The sequence below is a fragment of the Cyanistes caeruleus genome, chromosome 26 (assembly GCF_971803275.1).
Source record: "Cyanistes caeruleus chromosome 26, bCyaCae1.hap1.1, whole genome shotgun sequence".
Classification (NCBI taxonomy): domain Eukaryota; kingdom Metazoa; phylum Chordata; class Aves; order Passeriformes; family Paridae; genus Cyanistes; species Cyanistes caeruleus.
This window is the reverse complement of record NC_141726.1, coordinates 197682-215137: the sequence shown is the minus strand read 5'-3', so window position 1 is coordinate 215137 and position 17456 is coordinate 197682. Positions and strand designations below refer to the sequence as shown.

The 17456-nt window shown below is 45.7% G+C and overlaps 1 protein-coding gene across 50 annotated transcripts in view; it reads right to left on the bottom strand.

Annotated features, from left to right (window-relative positions):
* The window catches only part of EPB41 (erythrocyte membrane protein band 4.1), a 90564-nt gene that overhangs the window by 18037 nt on the left and 55071 nt on the right, over positions 1–17456 (bottom strand). For 8 of the 50 annotated variants that reach the window (XM_086863722.1, XM_086863719.1, XM_023941042.2 and 5 more), the window contains 10 exons: positions 16946–17043; positions 16447–16619; positions 14748–14864; positions 13357–13482; positions 12035–12139; positions 10358–10563; positions 8542–8598; positions 8387–8431; positions 7600–7662; positions 4526–4705 (listed from right to left, as the gene is read on the bottom strand). In XM_086863722.1, coding sequence (XP_086719848.1) covers positions 4526–4705; positions 7600–7662; positions 8387–8431; positions 8542–8598; positions 10358–10563; positions 12035–12139; positions 13357–13482; positions 14748–14864; positions 16447–16619; positions 16946–17043 — 1170 coding nt within the window. Of the gene's footprint in view, positions 1–2586; positions 2623–4513; positions 4706–7599; positions 7663–8386; positions 8432–8541; positions 8599–10357; positions 10564–12034; positions 12140–13356; positions 13483–14747; positions 14865–16446; positions 16620–16945; positions 17044–17456 lie in introns of all 50 variants that reach the window. The other 42 variants (XM_086863734.1, XM_086863732.1, XM_023941048.2 and 39 more) reach the window with 24 other exon arrangements.

Sequence of the window (17456 nt, the reverse complement as noted above, 5' to 3'; positions counted from 1 at the left end):
GAGGGCTTTAACATTAGAAGTGTGTCCTGATGTGGCCAAGCCAACATTCCAACAGGGGGAATGCTCAAACAGCAGATGACTCCATCCCTGTGACCTGAGCAACCATGCACCAGTTAGTTCCACACAAATTAAATAAAACACATCCCAAGTGCACCAAGACCATCAGATTATTAATTATTAATCTATGTTTACAATAAATATCTCCTTGCAATGGATTTTCTCCTATAACACTGTATTTTCTTGGATGTGAGAATAGGGGTGGAGAGGGAAGCTGGGATACTTTGTCAAAGGCTTCTCCCACTAGGAAATGAGAAGCTGACCCTGTCCCTAAGTTATTACCAAGAGCAGCAGTGAGAACCAGCATTTTTACTTAAATGCCAATCTGAGTTTCCTAGAAATTGAGTGGCTATGAATTAGATTCCAATATTCTTCCTAGAGACTCAACCTCTTGTTGCCCACAGAAGCTGTGGACTTGCCATGCCTGGAATTGTTCAAAGCCAGGTTGGACAGGACTTGGAACAATCTGGTCCAGGGGAAGGTTCCCTGCCCATAGCAGGGGGTGAAACGAGACAATCTTTATGGGCCCTTCCAACCTCAAACCATTCCAGTATTCCATGATTCAGCAGACTCCTGTAAAGCCCCTTTTAGATCAGTGCCAAATATTATTCAGCTTGTGAATACCTTACATTCCAAACAAGCTTAAAAGTAATTCTCCAGCAACTCCTATGGGAAGTCTTCAGGGGCTTGGGAAACCAGACTCTTCTCCCATGATTTCCTCCCCACATCTGCCCTCCCACAGCAGTTGGGAACACAGTTCAAAGAATTTGCTTTTGAGCCATAGGAAACTTCAGAATGGACCTGGCAATCCACAACCACCCTTGCCAGGTCCCATCGCAGCCACACAAGGACACAGAGCAGGATCAACATTAAGACAGTCACGGGTGCCCCTCCCTGGGACAGTGAACTACGGAGATCAAAGACCGGGACAAGGAAGATGCAGCAGAGACTACAGCCAAGAAATTCAGGAGCTTTGGTCTTGAGGTTTCAACATTACCCTGTTGCCACTCAGAGAAAGAGCAGCCACCAAACAGTCAGTGCTATGACCAGGAGAAAGGACATCATAAAGGGAATACGTGGAGAAGGAAAAATGCTAGAGTACAGCTGACACTTTTTGAGTGATTTCTGCTCTTCAGGGATTGCAATAGAAACCTTTGGAAGAGTTGCTTCACTTGCTGGCCGGGGAAAGGCTGTCTCAGTAGGTATCTCCTGCTTTTTTAGTTTGTCTTCATCCTGTACTAACAGAGGCCGTTCCCGTGTCTGCTTTCATGGTAGAAGATCAAGAAAGACAGAGAGAGATGAACAAAAATGACAGATGGAAAGTGCCCAAAATGACACTTGGAGATGTGCAAAGCGTTAGGGCAGCTCTTCTCAACATAAAATAAACTGTCCTGGGGAGCAGAGCTGCTGGTGGCCTGGGCCACACCAGCCCTGGAGCTACAGCTCTCTCTGCAGAGCTCACCAACAGCTGCATCAGGATCATGGGCATCTGGTGCCTCCCAAAAAGTGGATGCCCAAAATCTTCCAGAGCATTTTAGAATTGGAATGGTGAGAAAAAAGTTTGAGGAATTTGAAAGAGGAACAGTGCAGTACAAAATGCGGTCTCTGACAGCTTCCTAATCGACAGTGGCCTTAAAACCCAGCGTTTGGAAAATCCCATGGAACAGCCAGACTGCAGAGCAGATACAAAAGGCTTTTCCAAAGTTCTGACCAGAGTATCAAAATTTCAATTGGTTTGAAAATTCTACTGAACAAGTGAAAAACTGTAAATCTTAGAAATCCCACGCATGGAACAGGCAGGGTGGCAGTAGGAGCAGTGCAAACTCCTGGAATTTTGCTCTGTGTTTCAGCATTTTTGTTTCTGGATTCTAAAAATGATAAAAACCCAGAATGAGTAAATCAGCACATGGGACCATGCAAGGCCTTCAGCACTTCTGCTGAAGAAAGGAAGGATTGTGGGAATGTTACTGTTCAATAATTCTGCATCCCTTTAGTTTACCAGCCCTGGCCAAACCCAAGTGTATTTAGGAGAGGAAAAACTTGGCTCTAAGCTCCCTCAGCTGAGCCAACCTCCGCTGGTCAGTGTGGTATTTTGGGACTGGTTCTTTGCACACCCCTAAGTGGTGAGAATTCGGGAGAAAGTAGCTGGGAGACTGGGCAGCAAAAGAAAATATAAAATGCAAGAGTAACATGATCGTTAAAACAACAAAAAAAACAGAAAGAAAGACAACATAAAAAGAACAGGGAAGAGTTAAATTTTCAGAATTGCTTTTGTCTCCAAATACACGGTTATATCGGTCATGCAGCTTTTTCGAACCAGCCATGCACCAAAATAAGCAAAAATTGAAAGCTGCAAAAGCTGCAGCAGTGCCAAAGTCCTCTGGGTGTGAGTTATGAAACTACTTCATGTAGCCAAAAGAAAAATGTTATCCAGCAGCTGCTGTTGAGATTTTGCTTGGTGCCATTGCAATAGCAAGTCTGGTTCAGAAGCACAGATCAGAGCAGAAGCTTTACCTCAAGCCCACCAACCTGTCTCTCAGAAGATGGGACAGTGACTTTCTTGACCTGGACACACAAAGCGTGTTAAGGTTCAGCTGTCTCATAATAAAACATACAGGAATAGCAAAAAAGTGGCCCCTGGTAAAAAACCCTTTGGCCACTAAGGCAGGGTGAAGGCACCATCATGAACAGGAGCAATGGCTTTGCACCATGATTTACCACCCTTAATTACCGTATGATTTATGATCCTTCAACATGTGCAGGTGAGGGAAAACCTCCCTGGTCACTGTCTGGGGAAGATGCATTTCTAGAAGTTCACAGCAGGACATGGCTACCTCAGAGTGAGATCACTTCAAAGAGGACCAGATTAAGAAGGAACTTCCAGAAATGCAAATCTAGGGCTGACACCAATTCTGCAGTGCTGCAGACCCACTGCTGTCTTAGGTGGGACAAGCCCACACCATCCAGTTATGGTGACCAGCAGCCTCCAAGATCTCAGTGTGTTCACCTTGCAAGAAATTAGTTATAAAAACCAAGAATAACATTACTGAAGTGCAGTTGTGGAGCTTGAGAGCCTCTGCTCTGTCCCACCCACACCCCCAAGCCCTCTGGGCACTGTGAGCAGAGCTCCACTGCTCACATTCCTGGGGAATCTACACTGAGGCTCAGTCACAGAGGGCAAAGTCTATCCATGTGTTAACAGGATAATCCCAATGACAGGGTGCTCACAAATGCTCTGGCTGCCCCTGGATCCCTGGAAGTGTCCAAGGCCAGGCTACATTGGGCTTGGAGGAACCTGGGGCAGTGGAAGGTGCCCCTGCCCATGGCAGGGGGGGCACTGGATGGGCTTTAAGGTCCCTCCCAACCCAACTATTCTGAGATTCTGTAACAACCAATCCTGATTAAGTTTATTTTGAGGATCTCATTTTTCTAGCAGGCAAAAAAGCCATTCAGCTGTCCTGCCTTTACTCCAAGCTTTAAGCAGCCTGTAGCAAACCTGGTGTTAAACCCCTTGTACATGTTACAATAACCCTCCATCCACTGCAAGATTATTTCCTGACTAATAAGTATCTGCATTGTCTGAACATGAAATACTTGTTCATCTGCAGGGCTGAGGGAAGGAAGGGGAAGAACTGGGCTTTCAACCAGGAGTGGCTTCAATTGCGCTACCTGCAGTCAGGATGCAATTTTTCTGTTGCAATAAAGAACTGCATTTACTACTTAAAAGACTGATTACCACAGGCACCAACTACAGTTTTACTCACAGGCTCCAAATCTGAACCAGTATGACACAGAGGTGTCTGTTAGTCAAGAAGAAACCAGTTGGTGGCCGTTTTTTCCTTAAAAAAATTCCCTTTTAAGAAAAATATCAGAGAAACTGTGAGTGTATGTGGTTACACGCAGTTCCTGGAAGGACAGAGATTCCCACTGTGTTTGAGGAGCCCTGCTGCGGCCACCCAAGGAATCTCCTCTAAGCCTCCACAGCACATCAGCACCTGGAGCTCCTAATGCAAGTCTGAACCAATGACATACAAGTTTAACTGGAGAATAAAGTGATTTTGGAAGAATCATCCCATCCCAGTGCTTTTCCACTGGGTTATCTTCAATGTTCTCTCTGAAATAATAATTTAGGTCTTTGGATTTTGGGTTTGTCAGGGTTTTTTTCCACATTTTGGGGAGATCCAGGAATGAGTCAGTCCCCAAACCAGCCATGGGAAGTGCTTTCTAGCATCACACTGGCAGCAGCACTAGGGAAAGCAGCATCAACACCAGTAAAGGAATTCTTACATCCTTCTCTTCCAAAAAACCCCACATTTTTATGATACCATGACTAAAGCCTCAATTCTCTCAGAGAACATTCTACATGCTCCAAGTCAATACTAACTATTAAAAGCAAAAATAATCAGAAGCTAAGGGAAGCTGAACACTGCAGTGCTGCCCCTTGAACACCCCATACCGAGGTACTCACTCCATCTGCTCCCGTGGGAATCTGCCCGTTGACGTTGAGGCTTCGGAAAGGGGAGTGGGTGGACAAACGTTTGTCCCACTCACTCGGCCTGGGATCTGGGATGGACTCCATGAAGTTCTTCTTCAACTCACTGATGTTGGCATGGTGCTTCTTTATTTCTTCCTGGGTCTTATCTAGATCCTATCAGCAAAAGGACAGGGTGAGTGAAGGGATACAGAGAGACCTGGGACTGCCTAAGCTGTGCTTAGCAAAGCTAGACTCACAGCAGAACTGCTGACAACTCCCCCAGCTGTGCTCACACTGCAAACACACAACGGAGCATCCTCTCTCCTCCTCTTTGATTAACTGGGATAAACTGCAACCCTGGAATGGTCCTCCAGCAGCAGGACATGCCACTGGATCATCTCGAGCAACGTGCCAAACCACGTGACAGCTGAGCTGGAATATCCTGCATTTTCCCCAAAGTGGATTTTTTAAAGTTGCCAGACTATGTTTCTTTGGGTTATTTAATTTAACATCTTTAAATTTTGTGGGTTTGCTTTCTTTTCCCTCTGCTAGCCTGAGTCTTTCCAGGTATTAATACAACTGATGATAAAGAAAATGTTTTCCCAATTTTATTCTCTCTCTTCATACCTGTTTCTCTTTTATCCTAACAGAAATTATCTTTGCTTCCAGAGTACCTCCATTACCATTTTTCTCCCTCCCTCTCATCTCACCCCGCCAGGAGCTATCATAGGAGGTTTTAGACTTCAGAAACAAAGATGAGATTTTTTTTTTTTTAAATCAAACTGAAAATTTATTTTATGCTGGATCAATCAAGAAAGTCCTGCTAAATTTTTTCATCTGGAAAAAGTCAGATTTTTACTCTGTGATGCCAGTTTACAGCATAAACACACAGACTTCAAGGCAAATCAGCTTGTTAAAAATAGTTCTTCCTTGCAAGCAAACCAGAGGCTGTAGAAAAGAAAGCTTTTGCAAAAGCCAAACAACTACTTTTCAGAACAGGGCCAAAAAGCAGCAAGAAAGGGGGAAATCAAGGTCAGCAAAGGCATCAACAGGAAATTTCACTATTTTTGTGCTTTTAGTTGTTACTCAGCCCATTGATTTTAAAAGATGGGACAGCAAACGCATCCCTAAAGGAGGGTCCTCCCAAAAATCTCCATTCCTGCAGCTCACCCAGGACAGGCCACCCTCCCTCCACAGGGCTAAACCCCAAATGCCTCTTTAACAATATTTACTCTTTTTGGCACAGTTCTGGGGGGAAAATAACAAATTTTGGCTTCTATCCTAAATGGAAGTATAAGGCAAGTGCCTGTTAGGTAGGGAAAAAAAAGAAGAAATGAATCTGCTTTGGATTCTGGGGTCAATGCCTGCCTGGTCCAAGAACCCTACAGCTGCTCCTGGCTCAGAGGAGAGAGAAGGACCAGCTTGGCTTTCCAGCATTGCACCACAGCAAGGCCTGGGAGGGCTGGCAGAGGAGCCAAAGCCACAAGGAGCTACATGAAGCCAGATCTGGGAAGCTCCTTGAGGAACCAGCTTGCTCAGCATCACCCTTTTCCTCCTGTTTTGCCCTTTCTACAGGAACCCAGCACACTTGAAGTGTTAAAAGGCTTTCAGTAAAATCAACAGGCAGCTTTGGGAGGGTGAGGTCTGACAGGAAAATATCTGATCTGCCAAGTGCATGGATTAAAAAAATAAAGGGAATAAAGGAGGTGAGCTGATGGGTCAGCCCTGTGGTAGGGGAGGGCTGGAGCACCTGCAACAGAACTGTGGGGAGGGGAAGGGCTTGGAGGCAAGCATTGCACATTGGGAAAAAGGAGGTTAGAAGCAATGACAAAGCTCTGTTTGGGGTTGGGTATTGGAGCTATTGGAGTTGGGTGAAAAAGCGACAGCTGCAGTCTTCAGAGCGCTCCGGAGCCGGCCGAGCTTTGCCTATCGTGTGCAGACCCTTCACTTGTGACTCTAAGCAGTCAAAAAAAATGAAATAAATAAACCCCAAAGAAACCCACACAGAAGCTGCAAAACTTTGAACATTCTGATGAGGAGAAGACAGTTAGCATACTCCACTTTCAATAGATAACAGCAAGGAAACCCTACGAGCTGCTGGTGCTGCAAGTTTGAGTAGAAACATGTAACACAGGACCAGAGTATCAGAAGCCACAAAACATCTCCCATAACAGAGTGTATTAAAGAAAATAAAATACATGATTGGCATGGTCTGTTCTGAGACTGAGCTTAGGTGAAGCCAAGTGAAAAGGGCTCCCAAATCCAAAGGGAAGAGCTGTAATGTTGAAGGAAGAGACCCATGACCACTGAGCCTCTCTATCGGACCCAGAGGGACCTGGCACTGAGGCAGGATGGGGCCCAGGGCTGGTGAGGTGCTGCAAGGCCAGGAAGGGCTGGGAGGAGGATGGAAAAGCTGCAAACACCACTTCAGAATCCAAAAGGATCACTCCTGCCTGAAGCAACACTGGATATTGTGGTGGCCTGGACACCACAGAGGCGACAATTTCACAGAATCCTGGAATGGTTTAGCTTGGAAGGGAACTTAAAGCCCATCCCATTCTCCCCTTGCCCTGGGCAGAGACACTTTCCACTATCCCAGGTTGCTTCAAACCCTGTCCAACCTGACCTTGGGCCTTCCATGGATGGGGCAGCTACAGCTGCTCTGGGCAATCTGCCCCAGTTTCACCAGCAGCTTATCCTGAATTTTCACAGACTGGCTTTCCCCCAGGAAAATAATTTGTTTCAAGCAGTGAAGAACTGGTCAATGAGCCCCCCATTACAATCCATGACCCCCTGAGAAGCCAGCAGATCCCAGAGCAGATCTGAGCACTGCCAATCATGTATTTTGGGGAGGTATGAGAGAATGGAAGTCAGAAGAGGAAGGAAGAAGGCCTGCACATCATCATGTTTACTGTCACCATGCAGAAGCATAATTAAAAGATCAAATCAAATCAAAAGGTCTTTCATGCAAGAGCATGCAAAAACAAAGGCAGGAGCAGAATAAGTTCAGCGCAGATGCACAAGGTTTAGCAAATGCAACTCAAAAAAAGCTTCAAGTTCATACAAACCTCCAACATTAAATTGCTATGCCTGATATAAATGTTTTCACCATCTAGCCTCTTTGATCTCTTCTGTGAAAATGAAAGAAAAGGGGGAAACAAAACAAAACAAAAAAAAGCACAAAAAATTAAAACATCGGTCTTGCGGGATCGATAAATTGGCAAATTAAAAAGTTAACTCAAGGTTGGGAGTGCAGCATGGGGTGGGAATTCCTGCTGGGAATGGGCGTCTGGCTCATGGAGAATGGGAGATGCAATGAGTCCTTTAAAGAGACAGCTCCCGGGGCCTTGGCAATTGCTGGTTTTCTGTGGAAGCCTCACTCAGTCACACACCACATTCCTGAGAGATGCAGGTCCACCCTTGAGCTCCAGACTGCACTGCCTGGGGGACCTTCACAAGGTCCCAATGTGCACAGCAACTGCACCTTAACCACTTTTCCATCTTGGATGTTTCCCTATTACTTAATACCAAAAAAAGCTTTCTCCCAATTTTCTTTTGCACTTCCTGCAATGCAGGCTACATTCAGTTTCTAACTGGATTTGTTACAGAGAAGAAATTTCATAAATCAAAGCAAGTGTGTTTCTTTTGAACATTCAACATGCATAATTTCAGTGATCAGGTTGTCTATGGGGAAAAAAGCTATTCATTTCCAAATCAAGTATTTAATAGTTTAAAAAAAAACCAACACCCCCAACCCAAAGCCCATGAAGAAACTGGAGCACTGTCTTTTTAAACAGGTTACAGATGCATGAATGATATGGCAAATTTGGCTGGTGAAAGGGTAAAATGGCTAACCTTCCTCATTCTTATCAGCTCTTCCTCTTTTTCTGCAGGCTGCTGCTGTTGGGCAGTGATAAAAAAAAAAAAAAAAAGAGTTGTTGGTTCATTTAACTACGTTCAACCTTGGAAAAAAAAGTGTGAGCAACCTAAACTGAATTATTAGCACAAACCTGGGGCTGAGCACCATTCATGGTGGGGACTGTGACCTCAATGTGTGTTTTCCTCACCTACATTTAAGAAATAAATTGGTAAAAACATTTCTTGTTAGTATATTTGTTTCAAGAAACCATTTAGTTTCCAAACACAGCTGCATAAAGTTGGTTTTGAAGTGCTGGGGGAACATGCAAAAAACCAACATGCAGCCTTGGGCAGGGTTAATGACACGGCAGCTCCCCAGCACTCTGTTAGTCAACAGCATGGTAAATAATTCTTCCAGCTTGAGAATTATTTCTATTTGAGACCAGTGCTCTCCAGTGCTTCTGAAGAAGGGCTTCCCATTGGCATTAGCTTGGTCAGGCAATGTTTTCAAATGGCATTTGCAGCTGGATCTCCCAGTGAAAATCCAAACAAAGCAACATGCTCAAATTAACACAGACCTTCCCAAAACAAGAAATGATTGGTTATATCACAGGTATTATGTTGGCAGAGGCAGTAAGAAGAGGTACAGCTACAAAACCAAGCCTAACATCACAAATTAGTTTCTTTCCTGTCCATAAGTAGAGAGCCAAGATTGTTTTAACACTGTAAGGGAAATGTTTTAGGGAAACTGGATTGCCAAGTACTCTGAAGGCAAAAGCATCAGTGGGTGTTAAAAGAAGTGCTGCAGCTCCGTTGGAGAAACAGTAAATTTGGTACTTTCAAATCCACATTTTCCTCCCACATCTATATTTAAAGGGGAAAAAAAATCCAGTGTTTAAGCATTTAGGAAAAGACCTGTAGTAAGTAAGATGGGATGAGCAAGATTTCCTCGTTCTCAGTGTAACGTGAGGGAGGGGGAGCAGCAGCGGGGCAGGAACAGCAGGGCAGGATCTCTGTGCTCTGATTCCCACCCCACAGTGCCAGCCTGAAGTTCTCTTCAGCAGTTTCATTTAAAAATTATGCAGGCTATGAAATTTTTTAAAGCAACTGCCCTTTCTCCACCTCCCTCTCCAAACCTTAATTAATAGGAATCTTCCCTGGAGATGCTCACACAAGACCCACTGCATGATATGCTTAGAATTATGTGGCTCCAGCAATGCTGAGAACAGCTAAATTTTGTAGTAATGTGAAAATTGTGTCTCAAGGCAAACATCTGCTGCACCACAGCAAGGTTTCAGTAAGTCAGTAAGACCTGCTGAATATTAAGGACATTGTAATATCAACAATACTTTTGCACATTATTTTGACTTATTAAAAGAGCACACACGTATCAACCCCAGCAAAAAACTCAGACATTTGTAGAAAGATCAAATAATGGTTAAAAATACTGAATTTGAACAATAAACTCCCCAAGGTCTCACCAGTGCCATTTGCAACTAAAGTTTTAGTCCAGTTTGCAGCACTGTATTACCAGCTCTCCCTGCAAAAGCCTATCAAGGCAAAAAACATTCCTGTGCTGGGCTGCAGACCAGATCCATTATCACTGATTTCACTGGAGTTCCCTCCTGCTGTTATTCCAGGAATCAGGGGGCACAGCCTGGCCAGGGGTGAGCTCTGTACTCTCGTTCCATGATCCTGTGCAGCTCTTGCCAGTGTTTTTAACATTGATCAGCAGGCTGCACTTGCTTTGACTACAGCCACCAAAACCCAGCTGCCCTGGAGCTCCTTCTTCCAACTGAAATGTTACAGCTGGGATTTCCCTGGCACCCAGACTCCTGTGCCTGCTCCCACCCGACTCTGGGGAAAGGGATAAAACCCCCATCTCCCAGGACAGAGCTGCTGCTTTGGGGTGACTTCTTGAGCGATGCTCTAGCCTGGCTCTTCCCAGCAGACTCCACTCTGACTTACCCTTGAGGCATCCACTGGCTCCTTGGGTTTCTCTGGAGGAAATTCTTCACGTCTCACATCACATTTTGCTGTTTCCTTCCCTACTTTAGATGTGGCCACATCCTTGAGATCAGGCTTAGCTGGGGCTGGCTCTGCAGGGTGGCTCTGAGCGATGGCCGGAGCTGAGGTGGGCCGGGGACTCCGCTCTGGGGTTATCACAGCCACTGCTGAGCATGGGGGAGACAAGGACAAGGTTCAGAGAAGGTAACTTTTCAAAGGACTAGGCAAAGTCTTTCCAAATTACAGTGCTGTCATGTAAAAAGAAAAGGGAGAAGGAGGAAGAGGAGGAGGAGGATGAAAGAAAAGGGCAAAGAAATAAAGATGTTTAGCAAAGCAGCTGTGCATTTAGTACGGGAGAGTTGAGATTATTTTCCTTATGGTTTAAAATAAAATCAAATAAAACCCCACACCAGATGGTTTACAAAAAGCACTCTGCAGAGAAGCCACACCAGAAAGGCAGAATTTTTGACATTGTGCCATGGATTTCTGGGTCCTTCACACATAACTGGCATGGACTCCACTCCAATGCAAGGAGAAAAGACACAGGGTGAGGAGTTCTGTACTCATGGGCATCTCCTCAAGCAGAAACAGAGGGCTTCTGGAAGAGAAACACAGGCTTTTCCCTCCCACCCCCAAAAAATAATCACACATTGCTCTAGAAAACTTCTCAGCAACTTCCCGGTGGGTTTCAAGGCAGGCTGGGGCCACCTGTCTGAGCTGGGTATCCTCAAGGCAGCACAGTGGGAAGATACCCAGCACCTCCAGGCCAGTGACAGTGCAGAAATGAACAGCATGCTGCCAAAAATCGTCTTTTCAGAGGATGACAGTTGTAAATACAAGCACTAGGTCCACACAAAATCAACTGCCTACTCCTTTCCTTCAATTCCTGATTTGCCAGGTAGTTGTCTGACCTCAAAGAAATACTCAAGCCAAAGCTGTGTGACAAAGCAAGCCCAAATTAATGTCCTGTGTGTACCTAGGGATACAATAAGCTATTTACTTCTCCTGATGTTGGTTTTTAGGGGTGTTTCACTAAAAAGGTACCCTGTCACATACAATAGTATCTTTGACGTGGTCTCACATTCTCAAAATCACATTCTGCAGCAGGATCATACTGTGTATCCTATTCCAGCCAACATGAGGTCCAGACAGTCACTCATAGAAAATCTGCTGTTAAAATACAAATTGCAATTACAAGCAACTCCTTACTAAGAATTCCTGTTCTACTGAAAAGGTAAGATCTCATCTGTGTCTTAATAAAACACAGAGAGAATAAGGTATCCATGTGGTCAAAAACATACAAGGTGGAGGCAAAACAAAAATTTTTTTAAATTTCTGAATTTCCAGATATTGGAATTACACTTTCAAGACAAACTCTTGGACAACAAGGTTGTAAACAGCCTTAAAACCCACTCCACCACTGGCAGCTCCACTCTCTCCCTGCTCCTTAGCACAGCAGTTCATTTCTGTGACCCAGACATTGCGTTATCCTCCTCCAAGGACAGTCGGTGCCGTGTCCCAGTGTATTCATGTCATGGAAGCAGCAACAGCCGCTGGGAAGGTTGTACAGAGGTGAGATGGCAGGGATGCCGGGATGAGGAGGATGCTGGCAGTGCAAAGCTGTCAGTGCAGTGGTACCTGACTCCTTCGGCAATGGCTCTAGTTCTCTCACCACCATCATTTTCTCTTCCTCCTCCTCCTCTTCAATTGGGCTTATCTCAGTACTGCCAAGATCACGTTTGGCTAAAAAAGTTATGGATGTGTTAAAATGCCACCTTAAAGAGGAAGCAGCAAAGGAAATAGTGGCACCAGTAAATCTGCAGAGCCATCCTTCTTGCTGCTCTCCCAGAGCATCAAGACATGCAGGAAAAACACCAAGCTTCTCCTGAGCCATCCAACACTGAATTCTGGGCTGACAGAACGGCATTTTAGTTACATTTTCCTGATTAACTGTCTTTGGCTATTTTGACACATGATTTAAACACAGTAAAAAGCACGGAGATATAAAACAGAGGTTGGAACTGGATTATTTTTAAGGTCCCTTCCAACCCAAACCATTCCAGAATTCTATGACTGCTCACAATGGCTATCACACCTCACCAACAGTCCCTACTGGGAGCTGAAAAGCCAGGAGGAGGAAAAGTGCAGGAGGTGCATGAGAAGGGGCAGCTACAGCAGGAGAGCCCTGGATGTGTTTGGGTCTGACACCAGCTGATGTCTGATCTGCTGCCACACATCCTGTGGAATACAGAATCACAGGATCTGCTGAGTTGGAAGAGACCCACAGGGATCACTGAGTCCAATTCCTGGTCCTGCAGGAACTGGGAATGTCCTGGTGCAAACAGGACATCTCAACAATCCCACCCAGTGCCTGAAAGCATTGTCCAATTGTTCCTGGAGCTCTGGCAGCCTCGGGGCTGTGACTCCAGCAGTTTTCATACTAACCAAGGAAACATGCAATGTTCCCACTTACTTCCCTCTATGGCTTCAACCTCCTCTTCCTGCAACAAATAATCAACTCTACTTTTAATTATGATTAATATGAATCTGTCTGCAGCAGCAACGTTGCTCTGACATCCTCCCCCAACTAGGCAAGTAGCAGCTCCCTAGTGAAGAAATAAAGTGGAATATAGGGGATCTCCAGCAGTCACAGATCTCATAACCTGATTTCCAAGCACTGCACACTCATAAAGCTCAGGGGAACAAACCTCACAGAAAGGGATAGTATGAGAGGAGCTTTTAGAGGCCACTGCACACTCATTTCCACATGCAGCCAGGGCATGGCACACCTTCACTGCACCCACAGCACACCTGAAAAGCAGCACACAGCAAAGCCAGGGGTGATTTTAGTGTCAACACCAGCACAACCAGAGTAACCTTTGTCCTACAGCACTGCCATCACTTCACCCCAGCAGCAACAGCACAGGAGCCACTGCCACCAAAAACCACTGCAGCTGTACCTGACCGCAGCTGCACCAGCTCAGCTGACTTTGGCTTGACAACAGGAACCTTAACCACCTCTACCTTCTCCTCCTCTTCCTCCTCTGCAATGGGTTTCATTTCAGAAGTTTCAAGAGCGTGCTTGGCTAGAAAGAGGTTTGCAGGTGTTAATGGGGGTTGGGGACCCACACAGACACACGATGGTCACCACAGCAAGGACTGGGGAGACCCTTCTCAGTAGCTGGGAACAACAAGGAGGTTTCCAGGCAGCTCTATAGTCATTTTCCACCATGGAACTGTGTCAGTCCTTCTAGTGCTGTCAGACCCAACAGCGTAGTGGATGAGAGGAGGAAAGAACACAAAAAGAAGCTTTATGGGCTCCTTGCCCAGGAAAGGAGATGTAAGACACATGAACAGCTCTCAAGTGTGGAACTAGGAAGGGCTCTGCCTACAAAGTCTGGAGGGAGGCAGGTGCTGGCTGGAAAAATGCAGGAAAAACACATCCAGACAAAAAAACTATCTAAAATCTAGCAGCTTTAATTAAATGTACTTGAGTGATCAAATCTACCCTAGTGTCTGAAATTCCTCACCTTCTCCCTTTACTGCATCAGGCTTTCCCCACCAGGAGATCCTGATTAGTGAGGATTCAAGGAATGCCCATGAAGGGGAAGTTGGCTACACTTCATGAAAACTTGATCAACATACTAGAAAAGCAGTAATGCAGTCAAAAGTACGCTGTAAAAAGCTCTGTGTGGGAGGAGGGTACCCACGGCATTTGCCTGTGAATTATCTCCAGCTCTAACACATCACAGGTGTGGTGCGTTACCACACACAGGTGGTCACTATCCAAGTGATGAAGACTGCAAATATTTGCAATACTACTGCTGTGATACACTTGCTAGTATTCAAATGTGCTGTTGTACCTACACACAACTTAAGGACATTCATATTTATTAATAATACCTATCCTAAGGGAAATGTAAGCTCCACAGAGCAAAACAGGTAGCATTTCTCAAACACCAAAAAAAAAAAACAACACAAAGTGGCAAGGAGGTCCCAGGATGAAGAATTTTAGAAGCTTCAGAAGACATTTCAGGATCAAACTTTAAAGTTTTCTAATCCATATATACAAAACTACCCACATTTAACAAGAGCATTCTCAAGTGCCAGCACATCCTAATCTTTGACCCACCTCCCCACAAGAATTGCAGTCTAAAGAGGTGCAAGGTGGAAATTAAAGGAGTCTCCCAGAGCTGGGTTGTGTCTCCTCTGACTGCAGAATTCTTCTTGCAAAGAAATGAAGAGAGAAAGCCACCACATTTGGTGAAAATTGGAAATTGTCAGGAACAAGCACGTAGAGGATAGGAAAGGCACTGCAGAGAGTTTCAAACCACCACCACCACAGCTATACCTGGCTTCTCTCGGATCTGATCCGCAGGTTTTGGTTCAGGAACCTCAACCACCACCACCTCCTTCTGCTTCTCTTCCTCTAGGGTTCTGAACTCAACCCTTTGAGTCGCACGTTTAGCTGAAGAAACGGGGCACACGTTAACGACCTCCCACGTGGCGAAGGCGCAGACGTCAAGGAGGCACAAGTGTCACATTCCCAGGCTGCTCTTCTCCAAGCTCTGACATCCAGGTGTAGCTCTGCAGCTGCCATTTCTCTACTCATCTGGGGTCATAATGGCATGGCCAGTGGGCAGCCAGCAGCACGGGAGCCCTTGCTGCTGTGCACTGTGCCTGAGGAACTTCACATGCCCAGGCTGCAGACAAACTGGAATTTGGCTTCGCTGCCTTAGGGAGCTTGAATCAATCCTTCCCTCCAGCTCCACGACACAAAAGCCAGGCTTGGGATGTCACTGAGCCCAGGAGCAGGGACAGCCTGGCTGCTGCTGGCTATGAGGTGCTGAGCAGCTCTGGTCCCCCCAGGCTGCAGCACAAACTCAGGGCTCAAAGCAACATGGTCCCTGCTCCATCAGGTGTCTGTGGTGCACAGGGACACCTCTTTCCTTCTTTCCCTGCATCCTCACAGTGCACAGGAATGATACTCTTTCCCTGGATCTTAATACCCTGTGACACAGATCATGTGGACCAAACGTGGGCACCCCCTTTTCCATGCCTCACCTTCTCTGCTATTTCTTTTAAAAATCTCAGGGATGAGCCCATCTGACTGACACATTTCAATCTGAGCATCACTTTAACAGAACCTGAAAAAGTTTCTATCATGGCAACAAATCTCCCCCTCACATAAAACTATGGAATTTAAGAAGTTACATCAAACAAAACAAACAGAATGGCTTAATTCCTGTTTTTCCAACAGAAAATGCTTTGAGATCAAATGAAGAATATCTTTCCAAGCAGAACTTTACCATAAGCCTTCAGCACCCACCTACATTCTTTTCATCAGTTAGTTCGGCTGGGACCACCCTTGGTTTGCATTTTTGTATTGGGTCTGGCTGAGATTGAGTTTATTTACCTGTAACAGCCCTCACAGTGCTGTGATACTGAGATAATGATAAAAACCAGGAGAGGTAACAGGCAAAAGTACTGAGCAATGTTAGAGAGCAGAATGATCATAAGGAATTCTTCTTGTAATTGTGGTGAAGGAAAATGGGTGCATTAGGTGTAAACTGTCTACTTTTGTTCTGTGTTGTGACAATGCTGTTTTGGTTTTTGTAGGGCAAATTTTTGGTTTGGCTGGATGGTTTTGTTCATGTGAATGAAGGTTGTGTGATGAATCAGAATTTTCTGAGTTGGAAGGAACCCACAAAGATCATCAAGTCCAAATCAGAGAATCACAGAATACTCTGAGTTGGAAGGGATCCATGAGGATCATAGAGTCCAACTCTTAAGTGAATGCCCTATATGGGAAACAAACCTATGCCTGTGGCATTATCAGCACCCTGCTCTAACCAACTGAGCACCAATTTGGTCTCACTACAGGCACGTAATTCCTAAACACTTAAGGGGCAGGAACAAGGTCTTGTACTACACTGACCAGTTACGCCCGAGTTTTTGTACAGCAGGGAATCCAGGTGTTCCTTAAGGAGTACTTCAGCACCCTGGTGATTCCAGAACGGAGAGAGAGCAGACAGCAGGGACTGACTCACCTCCATCCAGGCTCCTGGACGCTCTCTTGCTGGCCGTGCGCTCGAACTGGGGCGCAGGGCGGTCGATCAGGGCGCTCGCCTGCCGTGTCTGAGCCTGCGTCCGGCCGCTGTAGCGGAACTTGGAGCCCAGCGCCAGGAACCTGCTCTTGGGGATGGCCTCGGTGGAAGTCAGCCTGAAACACACACACACATTTAAAAATCACACCTTCAGAGCCAGGAAGGGCTTTGTGAAGAAGAATTAGAACAGAAATTAAAGGAGTCTCTTGCATCCACTTGGCCAAGGAAATGCACATACTAATGATATCTCACATCTACGTGACCCAAAGATCTCTTATGGGTCTTACAAAACAGAGCTTGCTTAAAAATTTACTGCAAAATAAACATCTACTGTCCCTGAAACAGCTTCTCTCCCATTTTTCCAAAATGCTAAGGAAAATTTTCAGTAGTTAAATTCAAGCACCAAGTTACTCTGGGTGAGGCTACTGTTCAGAAAACCCACCTGAAGAAGGTGTGATGTTCAACACATACTTTCCACAGCTTCTTTGCTGCCCGGTAACTTGGTAGCTTGAACCCAATTGTACTTTCATAATGTTCTTGCTGTGGAAAACATAAGTTATTTGGGTATAGCAGGAAATAAATGTGGCAGAAGCCCAGTCCCCAGCCCACCACCCTGGTCAGCCGTGGCACAAACTGCTGAACTTGCCCCACAGTGTGCAGCAGGACCTCAGGTCAGAGGAAAGAAAGGGCTTGGCCAGGAGCCCAGGCATCCCTCAGGACACACTGGGATTTGCAGAGCAACATGCCATGGGTTTATCCCCCCTGTCATACTGCCTAGCTGTGGGCTGAGGTCAAACACTAACCTCCCCACAAGGCTGGGTCACGACACTGAAACCAGGAGGAGGAGGAAGAGGAAAGAGGTGGATCCCCATTGTAGTCTCTCTCCCTGCTGTCATCAGGCTGTTCTAGGGATTTCCCCATTTATGAAGCAGCACCAGTATATCCATTCCCTG